Here is a 15,875-nt window from a genome sequence, read left to right on the forward strand (position 1 = left end):
AAAAGAAATGTGCTACTGATACATGGAAAAGCGCAGACGACAACTCTCCAAAGTGTTACAACTGATAGAAGCCAGATGCAAAAGGCAACGTACAGTATGATTCCATTTATACGAAGTTCTAGAAAAGGCAAAACTACAGTGATAGAAAGCAGATCACTGGTTGCCAGGGGTGAGGGAGGGGAATGCCGCAGGGGCCTCAGGGGCCGCGAGGGTGGTGGAAAAGCTGTGTGAGGGTCGGCAAGCTCTGCCCGTCCGAGCCAGAGTGAAGATGTCTTAGGTTTTGCGGGTCGCACCCATCTCTGTCGCACATTCTTCATGTTTTTCTTTACAATCCTTTAAAAATGTACAAAACAAGGACAGGATGGGGGCTGGGTTTGGTCCACAGGCCGCAGTCTGCCAACCCTTGGCCTACATCCTGTATGTGGTGGTGTGACTCTTTATGTTTGCTAAAACTCACTGAATTCTTAAAATTGTTGAATCCTATTGTATGTAAATTACACTTCAATTAAGCTGACAAAAAAATATGAATGAAGCAGACAAAAAAAAAATCCATGGAATGAAAAACATTGTCCCTTGTTTATAGTGTCGATAAGCTCCACTGATAAACTTCATAAATTAGCTGTCTTTGTGCCTGGGCAAGCTCTTGGTGCCCCACCATCTGAGATCTGTCATCATGCCACCACGGCTGGGCACCATCCAGCCCAGTGACCCCGAGGTGCTCTGAGGTTTGGTGACTTTGATGGGGAGACAGGGTGTCTCCAGGGCCTGTGTTTACTGATGCTGTAGGACAGGCCATCTATCATTTGAGACCTTTGTGACCCTCTGGGGGAGCTGCCTCACGTCGGAACATCGGGCTGTATGGCACTAACAGGAGACATTTGGGGAGATTGCTAACCCTGGAGAGAAGGCAGCCTGCCTGCATGTTGGCCTTCTTGACAGAACAGGAAATACCACACTTGGGGTGAGGCGAAGGCCCTGACCCCTTTCCCAATCACTGCCAGGCACTATTCTCCAGTTTCCCTTCTTTTTTGTGCCATATCATGTTCTGCTATCACCTGCCAAGCCCTTGTACGTTTTGGCTGCTTCTTGGCTGCAAGCCTATAATCTGGAATCCTCCCCAACTGCTGACCCAGTTAATTTATGCGAGCATGAACGTGGGCTCAAGCCTTACAGAAGCCTAGATTTCCTCCCCTCTCCCTCAGGAACATCTCCAGCAGGAGAACTCAGCAGGTGCATGCAGCAGCTCCCTTTACTTCTGGAGGAGGTGGCAACCAGCTCTCTAGGACCCTGTAAGCCTGGCCAGAGGAGCTGGGCTCAGAGCACAACCCTGTCACCCTGGGGAGGGGACACTCAGACTTTGGGATCTATTGCCAGTTCTCTCCATTTTGTGGTTAATTTTGGAGCTGGGTTTGTCCTGGCTCTTTAGCTGTCAACCATGGTCCTATCATTCACGTGCTGGTCCAAACCCTTTGGGGATGCTTTCTTAATCTCTGCCACTATAATCTCTTATTTTTTATTAATTTTTTTTTTTTAAGGAAAATTAGCCCTGAGCTAACATCTGCTGCCAATCCTCCTCTTTTTGCTGAGGAAGACTGGCCCTGAGCTAACATCCATGCCCATCTTCCTCTACTTTATAAGTGGGACGCCTACCACAGCATGGCTTTTGCCAAGCAGTGCCATGTCCGCACCTGGGATCCGAACTGGTGAACCCCAGGCCACCGAGGTGGAACATGCGCACTTAACTGCTGCGCTACCAGGCTGGCCCAACCACTAAAATTTCTTGAGGTGATGAAATCCATATATTATTGCTGCTGGGTTGAAGTAGGCCTTCAGTTTAGTTATTCTAACATAACCTCACTCACATTTTGGGGGGGGGAATCCGTCTTTTAGGGAGAGGGGTTTGGTGAATGAGTCTGGGTCCCCTGCCTCCACGCCAGGCCTGATCTTACAGGTACCTCTCCAGTTTGGTGTTTAGATAGCTCTATGGTGAATTACCTTAAATCCTCCTCCAACTGCTGAAAACTTGCTTTAAAAACTTGGGATGGGGCGAGGAGCTGGAGGCAAGGGATGGAACCTGGGGCTGCCAGGGGAATGTGCTGCAGTGCTCTGGACTAACGGTGAGCGACAGAGGCCAGCAATGCCTTATCCACAGTTCCCAAACCCAGGACACTCTAGACACCAGTTCTGGTAACTCACTTAGCATCAAAACCGATCTGAACTCACCTCGCTTGGCCATAAAACCTGACGTGGGTGTGAGGCTATTTATTGTTTTTATTTATTCCTGCATATTGCTGCAAAATTAAGAATGTATTTGAATAGAGAGTGCCGCTCCAGGCTCTCCTAGGGTGTTATGGTCTATGCACCGCATGGACTTCCTAAAAAAAAAAAAAGGTCTGATTCTGGATGCACATCGAGTCCCAAGGGTTTTGCCTGGGAGGCCCCGGCCTGAGTGACAGCAGTCACCACACTCCAGCCTGCCCAGAAAGGTTAGGCAAGGAACATAGTCACACACCAGGACCGGCCTTCTCCAAAGCGCGTTTACTTTGTATTTTAGTATCGTCCTTGGTTTCATAATACTCACAAGCCACATGGCCTGAATCTGCAGAAATCCCCCTGGCCCTGGCCCTGGCCCTGGCCCTGCTCCTGCCAGGAGCCTACAGGAACTGGGGGAAAGCCAGGCAGAAGGTCTGAAGCTCAGAAGGTCTGACAGGCCCTTCTGGAGCCTATAACCCCCCGAAAATACCTTCTAATGCTTTATTCTGGTACTGAGACTCTGCCCAAAATGGCACCGCAGAGTTTAATTAATCATTCTCCCCTTGCCTGGCAGAGCTTATGTCAATAAAGGTTTCATTTCATTAAAAAACAAACTGCTCAAATGGAAAGATTTCACGTGTCTTTTTAAAACTCTTAACTCATTCTCGTTAATGGAAAGTTTTATTGGCCACTTGGGTCAAGCCTATTTTTCCAGGGCTGTGCCCAAGCCTCGGACGCAGCGGATACAGAGACTTGACCCTCAGCATGTAGCATCTCCCGAGGCTTCCTGGGCAGTGTGGCCAACGGAGGGAGCTGTGACTGGGCCCACGCAGGGCAGGCCGCCGGCAAGTCTACACCGCCAGCTCACGGGCCCTCTCCTTCTCGCTCTCCACCTCCTGCCTGCCCCCCGCCCCCTCCTCCTCTGCTTCCTCTTCTCACGCCTCCTTCTCCCCAGGCCTTTCAAAGCACGAGGAGCATACATAACTAATTCCACGCACCGGGCCAAGTAGAAACATATCAGTTCAGCTTTGCCAGAAAAGTGGGCTAGAAGACAATGCACTTGGCCGACAAGAGCAATCTGAATGGGATTAGCTCTTTCCCACCCATCCATGAGCCAGAATCCACACGGGCTGACCTGAGGACCGGCACTTCACAATGGACCTCCCCACCAACAGCTGCTCATTAAGAGAGGCCCGCTTAGGAAGGCTTAGGCTAGTTTTTATTTTACAAACAACAGGTAAATTAAGTGGATTGTGTTCATAGTTTAAAAATAGTATTCTCAGCTCTAAGAACTTTGAAAATCATATTTATTTCAAGAATTCATTTATTAGCAAAATGTGTTTTACTCTGTATACTACTATAAAGAAGGGCCTAAATATTTTTTCTTTCTAGATGGTTTCGCATTTTTGTTACAAAGAAAACTGTTATTTCCTCTCTTTTAGCCACTTTTCCCAAGATAGTGGCTTGATCTAACACCTGGGAGGTGAAGGACAGGTACCAAGGAAGGGAATACATATGAGCCTGAGTGCCAGCGTGGACAGAAGGGAGTCTTGAGGGACACAGGGATACCAGAAGAGAAGAATCTTTTTTTTTTTTAAGATTGGCACCTGAGCTAACATCTGTTGCCAATCTTTTTTTTCCTCCTTCCTTTTCTCCCCAAAGCCCCCCGGTACATAGTTGTGTGTCCTTCTAGTTGTGGCATGTGGGACACTGCCTCAGCATGGCCTGACGAGCAGTGCCATGTCCACACCCAGGGTCCAAACCGGCGAAACCCTGGGCCGCTGCAGCGGAGAGTGCAAACTTAACCATTTGGCCACTGGGCCAGCCCCAAGAAGCATCTTTTTATCGTACTCCCAATTGAGGAAACGGACAGGGAGGGAGCATGCTTGGGAATATTTTTCCTTTTTCAGTGGGGAGAAGGGGAGGAGAGAAACAGGAGACAGAAACTTTAAAACACAGCATATGGGCACGTTTTAGGGAAAGGCCGTCATCGAGAGTTTGGGCCTCCAGGTTTCTTGGGGGGAGCTACAACAGAGCCCATTTCCCAACAGGAGGCATGGTCTCCGCCAGCCAGTGGGGTGGCTGTGGGAAGTGCCATGTTCACAGAGTGTGCCCAGGCGTGTCCCCTGGTTCCCAACCTCCACATCCGAGAAGGGGTGCAGGGCTGGGCAGCCGGCAAGCACAGACACACTGCCCAGTTTCACTCCACCTCTGTCCTCTGCCCCCCACCGTGGCAGCACCTGAGCCTCCAGCTCTCCCACTGGAGTCAGTGCGGAAAACGGGCCACTTCCAGGGGCCCCTCTCACAGGGCACAGCTCAGTGGTACTCAGGTCACAGACAACCTGTGGAGCCTGTGGCGTGGGGGTTTCCTTTCAAATTCCCCTTCCCTACATCGTCCACGGGGGCCTCCTGTCATCAGGGACTTCAGGCTTTCATATACGGTCAGTGAGAGCATCATTTCCAGTCGGCCTGCCCAAAGCACTACAGAGATTCCCCGGCCAAATGGACTGTACTTGCTTCCTGCCATTACGACTGTATTACCCTTTCTAAATCATTTCGCTGGCTTCCTCTTGGTTTCTGAATTAAGGTCAACTTTCCAACTCTCACTTTCCAACCCTTCCTCTGTGCAGCTGCCAACAATGTCATTTTCACGTGTGTGTGTTTTCTTTCTCTTCTCTCTTTTTTGTTTTTTCTCCTCCTTTTCTTTTAAACTCTCCCATTCCTCTCGGTTGAGCTACATATTATATCGGTAGTGCCTCCCCTCTTTTCTTTTAGATTCATTAGGGAAGAAGAAAATCCATTTTTGTTGGCAGAGCCACCCTTACTATTCCTGACTTCGCATGTCTCCCTGTGTCTCTCAGCAGGTGACTTGACTTCCCCCGGCCTCAGTTTCTCCATTTGTCACAAAATATCTCAATAGTCACTGTGCTTTTATCTGTTTGAAAAAAAAATGTCTGCTACGAAAGAAGGGCGTTTGCTTTCTGGCTTTCCATTCGTGCAGGTTCCTAGCATGGATCTCAGAGGGCCAGCTCTGCACAGTTGGGGATTTGAGCTCTTCTCTGTTCCAGTTTGCATCTGGATTTGATTAAGGATTGCAAGAACCTGGATTTTTTTGCGCCATGTGAATAATTACGTACTTTAACAATGGGAATGACATTCGGGTTATCAGACATCCAGATTCCTTTTGCACACTAAGCTTTCCACTCAAAGGAAATTATCCTGCGTTGGGCATAAGGCCTCTGTCAGAGGCTCCCCCTTGCTTTTCTGCATAAACCCTGTAAAAAGGCCCTTCTGCTTACTGTCTGTCGAGCAGTGCCGTGCTCGTGACAAGAGGAAGGAGGGCTAAGTTAACGGTGCTTGCCCAGAGACACGTGTGCTCTCAGATCGTCATGTGCTCCAGTTATCTGACTAGGCAGCAACCAGGATGCTTAAGTTAGGTTTTGGTAAAGGATCAAAGCACAAGTTTTGGGCAGAAAGATGCTGATCAAAGAGCAGAGATGAAAGTAAAGCAGTGACCTTGAGAAGGCACAATAATGACTGGGTTTGTTTCTCTTTCCCCATCTTACCAGATAACCTCAGGGCAGCTGTTTTTATTAAGCCCACTGTATTAATACAGACAGAACGACAGCTACTCAGGTACCATAACACACAAAGCTTATTTAAAGTTGATAATACAGTATCATAAAGAACTCCTTTGTCCCAGAAAAGGAGAAGGGAAAAAGAGGGTGAGGGTGCAAGGGAGAAAGGCCATGGAGGTGCGCGGCTGACGAGGAAGAGCAGCGGACGAGGACTAAGCAGAGGAAGGTCCCTCTCGGGCAGTACTCTTGACTTGCATTCTCCTCCTGTCCTCTCACCAGCCACACTGGCCAAGAGAAACCTTGTAGGGGGAGGTGACAACATGACTCCTGGGCACTCCAGGCAGGATTCCCTCTCTGAAGAGAATGCCTTGAGCTGGAAGGAAAAGCCCCAGGGACGGTGGATGGGGGCAGGGAGGGCAGAGGACAGAGCACCCTTAGCTAAGATCAGAGGTCTCATCCTGCTTCCCGTTCTCCTGGCTGGACTGTCTAACCTCTTCCTAACCCAAGAAAAATCTGGTCCTCTCAGTATGCTGGGCACAGCAGGGATAGTGTGCAGGCGAAAATGACGGCCTGTTGAACACAGAGGAATAGATGTCCATGGTTCAGGGCTCTAAGGCATCTGAGTGGGGCAGAGGGAGGGTGGGGTGGGACTTCTGATTCTTTAAGGAAGATGCTATAGTTTCACTAATTTCCCTTGCCTCTTCAAGTCATGATCAGGTGCCTGGTGCATTCACGAAAGTCAGTCAGCTGTCACTTGCTAAAAGATTTGAAAGTGCTTCAAATGCATGGATAAATGTGACGTGCTTAAGAGAAGGCTCCTGCTTTGCCAGATCCTGCCAAATTCCCAAAGCAGGTGTTTAGTTGGGCGCCAGGGCACAGAATGGCCGGGACATTCTGCATCGAATGGGGCTGGAACATGGAGCTTGAACTGACCATAGGGTCAACTTCCCAGAACAACTTGGAGGACAGAGGCTACCTTGTAGTTGGGAAAATATTCGCTCTATTTACGTGTGGAGATGACGGAATAGAGTTGAAAGGCTTTGCAGGCTATGGGCCAAATTAAAATATCTTGTTTCAAAAACCTCATAGGCATAATCTTTTCTTTTTTTTTTCCTGTGCTATCCACCCATCATCTGCTTACACTTACCGAGAGTTTACTATGGGGGGACACTGTGCTGGACAAGGGGAATACATAAAGGAGCTCCCTTCTCCTTGAAGAGTTCAGAGCTACTGGAAAAGAGAGATACAAAGACAAGGGCTTCAAGAGGTGTCATGGAAGCAAGAGCAGAGGTGACCCATTTGGGCTCGACATGGAGAAGGCTACAGAAAGGAGGGGATGTCTGGGCGGGACGTTGAAGGATTCTGAGGTAGACAGTGGAGCTGAGAAGAGAGACTTGCATGTTCCAGAGAGAGATGTCTTGGTGAGAAGGGTGGGGGAGAGAGAGAAATCATGTCAGATCACGTCACCTACGCAAAGCCCCTCAGGGACTCCCCATCTCACTACGAGTAAAGGCAAAAGCTATAACTACAGAGGTCCTCTCTGATCTTCCCTGGGGCCACTCCGACCCCCTGCTTCCTCTGCTCCAGCCACACTGGCTTCCTGGCAGTTCTTCAGCGTTTGGGCTCCGGTTTGCTCTGAAGGAAGGCTCCTCCCCCACATATGGACCTAGCTTAGCCTGGCTTCCTTCAGGTCCTACTCAGATGTTACCTTCCTGGTGAGGGCCTCCCTGGCCATGCTCTCCTCACACCTTCTATCTCCTTGCTCATTTTATTTTTCTCCCTACCTGTTACCACCAGCCCAACACTGAATCTATTTTGCTTATTTATCTTTGTTTATCGTCTCTCTCTTCCAAGAGGAGTAAAAGTTCACAAGGGCAAGATTTTTTGTCTGTTGGTTCACTGCTGTACTCCTGGTGACAGCACAGTCCCTGGCATACAGCAGGTGCTCAATAAATATTTGTGGAAAGACTGGAAGGAAAGAGTTATGAAGCACTGTGCAAAACTAAGGCTTCTGGAGTTTATCTGGAAGACAAGGGGAAGCCATGGACATTTTTAACTTGGACAGTAAGATAACTGGGTCTGTGTTTTCTAGGATAATAACTCTGGTGGTGACAATGATAGAATGGTGGTGGTGGTGGGGACTGGAAGCAGGACGTCCCATGAAGAGGTCATTGCACAAGTGGATGACAGTCTGACATGGGGCAGTGGCAGGGGAGGCAAAGGGGAAAAGAAGGATTTGAAGGGGCAATGATAGTTTAAAATGCGTAGCTCTGGTTTTATGCATCAACTCCAGAAAACTGCTTTTAAGTGTTTTCATTTCCCATGGACAACAATCCATCAGTTCGAAATCAGTTCTAATCTTGGTGCAAAGGATGCTTCTGAACCTTGGCTTACAGAAAAGCAAGCTAGACTGCAATGCTGAGAAGGCATGCGGGTCAGGCTGCTCCTACGGAACCTGTGAAAGGGAGCTGATCTCTGGAAGCAGGTCTGTCTCTGTCACACATCCTGGAGGCAACCTTTTTGTCTGGTCGGGTGAGGCGACTCCTCTCCGCTATCTCCCTGTTCATCTCAGTGTGACATTTCAGTATTGTTTCTTTGGCTTCAAGGCCCTCATTCAATCTGAGATTGTCTTTCTTCCCCTTCTTTTACAAGACTTGCTAACTAATCACCAATGCAATGTTTTACTGTCTCCTCGGGCCCTTTGCCCTTCGTTTGGTCACCCCTCACATACTCCCTTCTAAGCTTTTTCTCTGGTTCTTACTTCCGGACCTTCTTTAGCGCTGGGCAAACAGCTTGGAAAGCTTTCCTAAAGCCCAGCTATAAGTCACCTTGCCCTCCTTCGACCTCCACCCTCACCTGCCAGTCAAAGCACCTTCCCCGTGTGTGAAGGCAACCGAAGGCCATTCTCAGGAATGAAAGAACTCAGAAAAATGTGCCACCACCTACCGTTCTTGAAAAAATAATTCCTTGAAAATACACTCTGGCCAGCTGAGAAGTTCCTACAACCAGATGTCAGAATGGAAGTCCTGATGAACAGGGACGGGGCGTCTGTCCTGGGGTACCACGAAGGCACGAGGACTCCATGCGGTAGAGACCTCTGCACACACTGACTGATGTGGCCACACCACAAACATCAAGGATGCAGACAGGAAGGTCCCACCTTTCACAGGGACTTCTGAATGAAGCCTAATGAAACCACCTCTTCCTTAGGAATTGTTATCCTTCATTAAGGTAATAATCCTATAATTGGAATCTCTCTGTAGAAGCTTCTCCCTCAAGAAGAGTACACTGTGAGATTCAGAAGTTCAATTAAATATGATTATAGCTGTCTTTAAAAACAAAAACAAGAAGCACTCACAGCTAGGAACAGGCCTGGAAACAATTTTCTGTGGCTTTCTGTGGGTGAGGAGCAGTTCATGTCACTCCCCCGTGGACACAGCTCCCTGGCCACCACTCCAACCAGCCAGGCCACAGGGGCTCCCTGTGGCAGTGCGCCAGGCCCCTCACGATGGGCTGTGGCCAGCTTCTCCAGCTGCATCTCCAGGAACCTCGCCTCGCAGCCCTCCTCTCCTCAGACTCACTATCCTGTAGCTCTTTGAACTGGCGCCATCCTCCCAGGCCTTGGTGCCTTCCCACATGCCCATCCTTGTCTGGGACCCTCTGCCCTCTTCCTCAGCTCGAGGTGGAAACCCTACTTGCCTTCTTCTCCGTGAAGATTTCCAGGTACAGCACGCTCTCTCTGCCACCCGCATAGAATTAGGGTGGTCATCAAAGCCGCCCGCACATCAGCAGTTGCTCACAGAACGAAACTAAGCCTAATCAAGTGGACTGAGTTCTCATGCCAAACGCCCTTGACATCCTCCCAGGATTCTGGGGGCAAGGCCCCTCTCAGCACCTGTTGTATGTAGATACCTGGATCAGACGCCCCTGACCCCATTACCAGAATTAAGACTTGGGGCCCACAGTGGGTAAATCCAAGTATTCCATCCCTTGAGGGTGATTTCCTCCAATAGTAAATAAATAACAAAAGAGGCCGATTGCTTCCTGGACTTGATGCATATTTTATTTGACTGTAAGCTCCATGAGTGCAGGGACTAAATCTATTTCTTTGCTCACTGTTCTATCCCCAGCACCTGAGACAGTGTCTAGCTCGAGGAAGGGTCTAATCAATGTCTGCTGAGAGGACGACTGTCTTATCTGAACTCACTTCTCAGGTAGAGCAAAAAGCCTGGCACAGTTCCCACTTACCCATGCCATGCCCAATGAATGAATCCTAGTCCGAGTCGTAAAATGAGGCCATTTTCTTTATGAGAAAACCAAACTTGGGAAAGCCCTTCCGTCAGCAACACACACCTGCCTTCCTTCTCCCAGCCCCCCCCACCCCCGCTTTGTCTCGGCTTCTGTGTGCAACCCTGGGACATAAAAAGCGGCTTTGTGTTACTGCTGGAAGGAAGGGCTTCACAGGAACGCCAAACGGTATTAACCTTTTCTCCCCAAGAGCATTTAACACACCAGGTGACTGTAAACTTGGGCGGCTTGGGAAGGAATTAGTGCAAAATTCAGACAATAAAGAGAGAGGGGCCTTCACATCTTCAAAATCCAGAGACCTGCACATGTCCCCCTGGAGAAGCACCTCAGGGACGCCCACGCCGGGCTCCAGGCCCCTCCAGGGCAGCCCTTTCCTCCGGGCTGGCTGGCTTTTCCCGGAGTGTCTGCCCACTGGCGCATGCTGGGAGCAGCAGCGGCCGTGGCATCAATAAAGCTGACTTCCTCCCGCGTCTCTAAATGCTCAGGGCCAGAGCTTCAGAGACGGGACATTTGTCAATTTTGCCTCTGTGCCAACCTGGCTCTCCTAGGAGTCTCGAGGCTACACCGATCCAGAAAGAGATCCTCTTTACTTCTCTGCATTCTCTGAAGATGACCAGAAACAGTCATACAAAATGAACAAAGGGATTACCAATTAATCTGCCCTCGCTGGCTCCTGTGACTGCAAAGATACGATTACAAAGCCAGGATTTGCAAGAGACCTCAATTCCTCATTAATCTCTACTATCGTTTCTATCGCTGCTTTTTTGAAGCTCCTTTCTTAGGCAGGGAATGAGAGGGAGCAATGTTCTTTCTTCTCTCAGTAGTAACTGAAAAATATGTCCTTAACATTTCAGAAAGTGGACTGTCCCTGCGCTATAACCACTAAAGCATGGAGGTGAAATGGCCTGAGTGTACTTTATGCTATCATCTATCTAAAGGAATGAATTTAAGCGTGGAGAACCAAAACCCGTGGTTTCTTTGGAGAGCATGAAATCTGATAATCCAGAAAAACTCTGAGGCCTAAGAATCTCCAAGTTCTTTGCATTCTACTTGCTGCTGTACAGCATATTTCCACTGTTCAGAAGTGGGCAGTGAGCAGCCTCTGAACTGTGCTCCCCCTGAGCCTCCGCTCTCCGGCCATCTGGAGCTGGGGCCCGCAGAGGAAACAGGTCCCGGCATCTTTCCGCCAGGTCCACTCCACGGGTCAGTGCTACAGAGTAATCAAAAAGCACTGGGGGCTTTTCTCCTCTTTCCCAGAAGTGTCTGCCAACTCCATTCGGCTGGAGGTTCTGCCACAGACACACATTCCTCCTGAGAGAGCAGAGACTCTACGAGCTGGGGTGGACTGAAGTGTCCGTACCAGCTGCTAATGACATTAATCCTGGCACATAATTCACGGTGGCTGTTTGTCGACATACCACAGTGGCTCCCAGTTCTGCTTTTCTCTGGCTCTCCTAAATACCTGTTCACATTCTTCAAACTCGGGCTTGGTAGAAAGCTGAGGATGGGGCTTAGAAGGCAAACGGGGTGAGGTTCCCCCAAGTGGTGCTGGAAGAGCATGCCATCGGAGGCGCACTCCTGCTGGGCCCTGCTCTTACCTGGGTACGGCACTCTCCCTTTGGTGACCAGCTCTGTGAGTAAGATTCCAAAAGACCACACGTCAGACTTGATTGTGAACCTCCCGTACAGGGCTGCTTCAGGGGCCGTCCACTTAATGGGGAACTTTGCACCTGCAGGAAGAACAGCTGGTTACTGGACAGACAGAGCGCATTGCGCTGGGTACGGGCTGGGGAGGGAAAAGCACTCGGAAGCTGCTTTCAGGCAGCAGGTTCAGAGAGGATGATGGACAGGGCGTGAAGCAAGGAACGGACGGACTAGGACTGAGAAGCTTGGGTCTAGTCCTCGCTCTGCGACCTTAAAGCCAGTTTAACTTTAATTTTCAGATCAAAGGGTTGGACTTCAAAGTCCCTGAAAGCTCTGGCTTCTAGAACTTGAATCTTGGACCATATTGAATGTCATAGGTTTGCTCTGGAAGTCGGGCTGACCTGTGATTTAGGAAACTAATTTAGATATTTTTTGTTTTGCTTTGAAATTATATTTTAATAAATACACATATTGGATCATAATGCTACTCTTATGGGTCCTTGAGTATATAAAGCCATATTTGCTCTGATCGAGGGGCATAAAAATCAGATCGAATCCCCAGGCTTCTCCCAGGGTGAAGACAGTTTGCTTTGGCCCCTGTGTGATGTTGAAATGGGCTATATTCTCCCGAGGCCTCCCACACCCAGAGCAGAGAAAGGATTTAGCCTCTGGCTCCTCCTCTCCCTACGTGCTCTTTCTTCCCTCCACCCTTCCCCCTGATAGTGACTATCTTTAATTCCAGGATAGTTTCTTCTGCACTGTATGAGCCCTAACTTACTCCCTACCTATCTCCTACCAGCCACAGAGGGTACAATGTAATGCCTGTTTTTAAAAAGCAGTCTTGCTTCAATGACTGTCTTATGAGTCTCTGATTTCTCGATACCAAGGAGCGTATTCATGCCAAAGTCAGTAGAATCTTTTCTTTCAAATTTCTCCCATCATTAAAAGAATCCTCTCTCCAATCCAAAAGGAAGGGTGCGGTCCACACTGCCCTTTACAAGGCTAGATGTGTGAACAGGGAATTAAAATGGACTCAGCAGCCTCTGCTCTCACACATCAGGCTGAGCAATTATAAAGCAGTTCCAGATATTTCATTGAACAAACTAAAAGGAAAACACAAGGAATTTTTATTATGGATATAAATACAATTATATGCTTAAAGCGTGTTAATTTTACTTAGGAGCTCCTAAAAAAATACCATACAAAGGCCGACAAAATCAGAAACTTTCATAGTATTTTCTAGGAAATGTGCAAAAGTGGAAATGATTAAAATCTTTAAATTAGCATGGTTTTAATAACCAGAGGTATGATAAATCACCATAATTAGATTTTTGTTTTAAATACAGTATATGACAACATCTTTAGCAAATCTATCCTGGCATTTTCTGGCAATATAATTTTCCTTTCCATCTCTTCTACGCCAGTGTGAAATGAAATAATAATAATAAAAAATCCTGCTATTTCATTATACGGCAGCTCACATTAACACTGGAGCAGAAAAGTTATCCTATAGTTTTCTTTTCCTTTTATGCATTGAGTTATTTTTAATTAGCCATGTTCTCAAGCATATTATTTATATCTTTCCTTAAGTGTTACATGATTCCACACAAGGCCTGGTATTCTCTCAAAAGTCATTTTGTTTTTAAAGTTTCTTTCAAAGCATTCTTCTCACACGTCCTATCCTCCAGCATTCTGTTCACGCAGCTTTGGACTCTGAGCCGCTGGGATTAATGCAATAGATTTTCCTCAGTGTCGAGAGCAGGCTTTGCCCTGGAACAAACCTCAGCTGGAGTTCTCTTATTTCAGAGAATTAAAGGTATATTAAATTCATTCCTATTTAAACCATCTCTGGAGTCAAATGGCTTGGAAATCTATGTCCATCTCTGAAGCAAACAGAACATTTTTCTCCCCCGTGCAGAAACAAATCCTGTAAATAAAATGACAAGAAAAAGAAGCCTTTCTTCCTTTCTTGGAATCGCTCAACATTGGTGACGGGGTGTGTGCTGCTGAAAGTAAACTATTCGAAATTTGGATAAAGTCATTTTGGATTTTCCCAGAGAAGATTTCATAATTGCGGATTTTAAAAAAATAAACACATGTCAATATGTCAGCCAACTGCACTAACCTGCTTTACTATTTTCTCATTATATCACCTACAACAAGAATTATATAAATGTTCAAAAAATAAGTGAAAACAAAGGCTATTAAGGATCTCTGATAGGAAATCATTTATATATATGTTCTTTGACTTATTAGCACGAGCTTACTTAAATTTCTTTTGTATTAGTTTGCTTTCTAAGATAAGCAATGTATTTACACCTAATACAGTTTGGAGGGAAAAAACATGAGGAATGTTTTTGTCCAATTTCACCCACTTCTTTTCGTCTTAAAATGGCAGCCACTGTTGACAAAAGAAGCTTCTTTAAAGATAATTCATATTTTCCTTTTCAAGGAAGACAAAAGGTTAATAAATTAAAGCAGTGATAAGCTAGTTGTTAATCATTAACTTAGTTTCAACATAAGAACTGATCGATCGATCCTCACTCTTCTACTCATCTCATTACCTCTATTTCCTCTCCTCTTGGTTCCCCACCTCCTGAGGGTGTGGATGCAGCTCTGAATGGGGGAGAGCTCACCGGGGGTTTTCGGAAGGGATCTTTGCAAACGGATATGCAGGTTGCACATTGCAAACCCCAGTCCATGAGAACAGCGTCCCTAAGGCTGTCCAGTATACGACCTATACAATCCCATGGATGGCCCTGCCGGGGGCTGTGATGGGCTCTATCCTTGGGTGAAGTTAGGAAAGCTCAGAAACCCGGAAGAAAGGGTCTCCTGGGTGTAAACATCACCTTTTCCTTGAAAATAAAGTTCTGACCCCTCAGATTTTTTCACAGATATCATGGCAGGCATAAAGTTAGGATCAAAGTTGTCTTCTAAGCAGTACGGATTGGTGGAAAAAAGCAGATGCTGTCAAGAGACCCACCCTACGATGAACTTGGTATTGTGATGTGACTGGCTGATTCACCCTTCTTGAAATTCTCATTTGGGAGCAGGATTCAGATGCCAAAGCCATTTCCTCTCCTCTGCACTTTATTGGAGGAAAGCTGGCAAACTACGCAGGTATGATGGATGACCCGCGTCACTGACATCACGGGCTCTGAAGGACATGGTAACACTCAAGGTACTGTTCAATGTTTACATGAACTAAAAAAATAAAGGAATTAGCATCACCCCAGTTTTTATTCCTTACTGAATTACTTTAACAGTTAGGACTCTTTGAAGCCAATAGACAAAGGCCATACATAATACATATGTATTTGTGTATGGACTGGAAAGCATCTTTTCCTGTGAATGTTTTCTAGGCAGTGTTTACAGATTTTACCAACCTCCCAAGCTAAACTCATTGCTGAAAGTTTGACCTGGTGCTATCACTGGGACCTGTGTCCTGGAGCCACCAGACAGGTAGAATATCTCTGTATTTCAGTCATTTATCCCCTGGAATAGCACAGAGGACCAGTGAGCCTTAGGCTGAATCATTTTCTGTGGTGAGTAAACACACTAGTGTTTTAAATAACAGTTTCTTACATACATCTCATTCCTGTTCTCTAAAGTCTGTTGAGATGTGAAATAAGCCAGTGGTAACAACACGGGTCTTACTCGCTCCCCTGGCTTCAACGACCATCCGACTCCAGTGACGCCTGTGTTTGTATCACCACGTGGCACCCCCTCCGTCTCGAGTTCCTGACCGGTAGAACCAACTCCCCAGTCAATGTCTCCATTGGGAGGTCTCAAATAGCCTCTCATATACGACATCCAAAATTCATCTTCCCCACAATTCTGCTGCTTTTTCAGGGTTTGCTGCCTTGTGAACTACCTAGAGGACGATACCAGGATGCTGAGAATCTTCCTCATCTGGATGCTGTGTCTATTTGTGCATCACTGTGCACTTGGATAGCAGCACAGGGCCCGCCTGGAGAGGGAGCTCAATAAATCTTTACTGAGTCATCTTGTGTCCCGGCCGCTTTATCATCCTCCATGTTGAGTCTACTTCACACCCTTGAATGTGTCCATTTCTCTTCATCTTCACTACCC

At 47.3% G+C, this 15,875-nt stretch overlaps 1 protein-coding gene and 1 long non-coding RNA gene across 15 annotated transcripts in view; one reads left to right on the plus strand and one right to left on the minus strand.

The window, feature by feature from the left end:
• Positions 1-15,875, minus strand: part of FYN (FYN proto-oncogene, Src family tyrosine kinase) — a 204,456-nt gene that overhangs the window by 860 nt on the left and 187,721 nt on the right. For all 14 annotated transcript variants that reach the window (XM_070225432.1, XM_023650949.2, XM_023650948.2 and 11 more), the window contains one exon: positions 11,738-11,869. In XM_070225432.1, coding sequence (XP_070081533.1) covers positions 11,738-11,869 — 132 coding nt within the window. The remainder of the gene's footprint in view (positions 1-11,737; positions 11,870-15,875) is intronic.
• Positions 14,362-15,788, plus strand: LOC138916006 (uncharacterized). Its single transcript, XR_011422620.1, has 2 exons — positions 14,362-14,964; positions 15,636-15,788. It is a non-coding gene; the product is annotated as an uncharacterized lncRNA (long non-coding RNA).

The sequence above is a fragment of the Equus caballus genome, chromosome 10 (assembly GCF_041296265.1).
Source record: "Equus caballus isolate H_3958 breed thoroughbred chromosome 10, TB-T2T, whole genome shotgun sequence".
Classification (NCBI taxonomy): domain Eukaryota; kingdom Metazoa; phylum Chordata; class Mammalia; order Perissodactyla; family Equidae; genus Equus; species Equus caballus.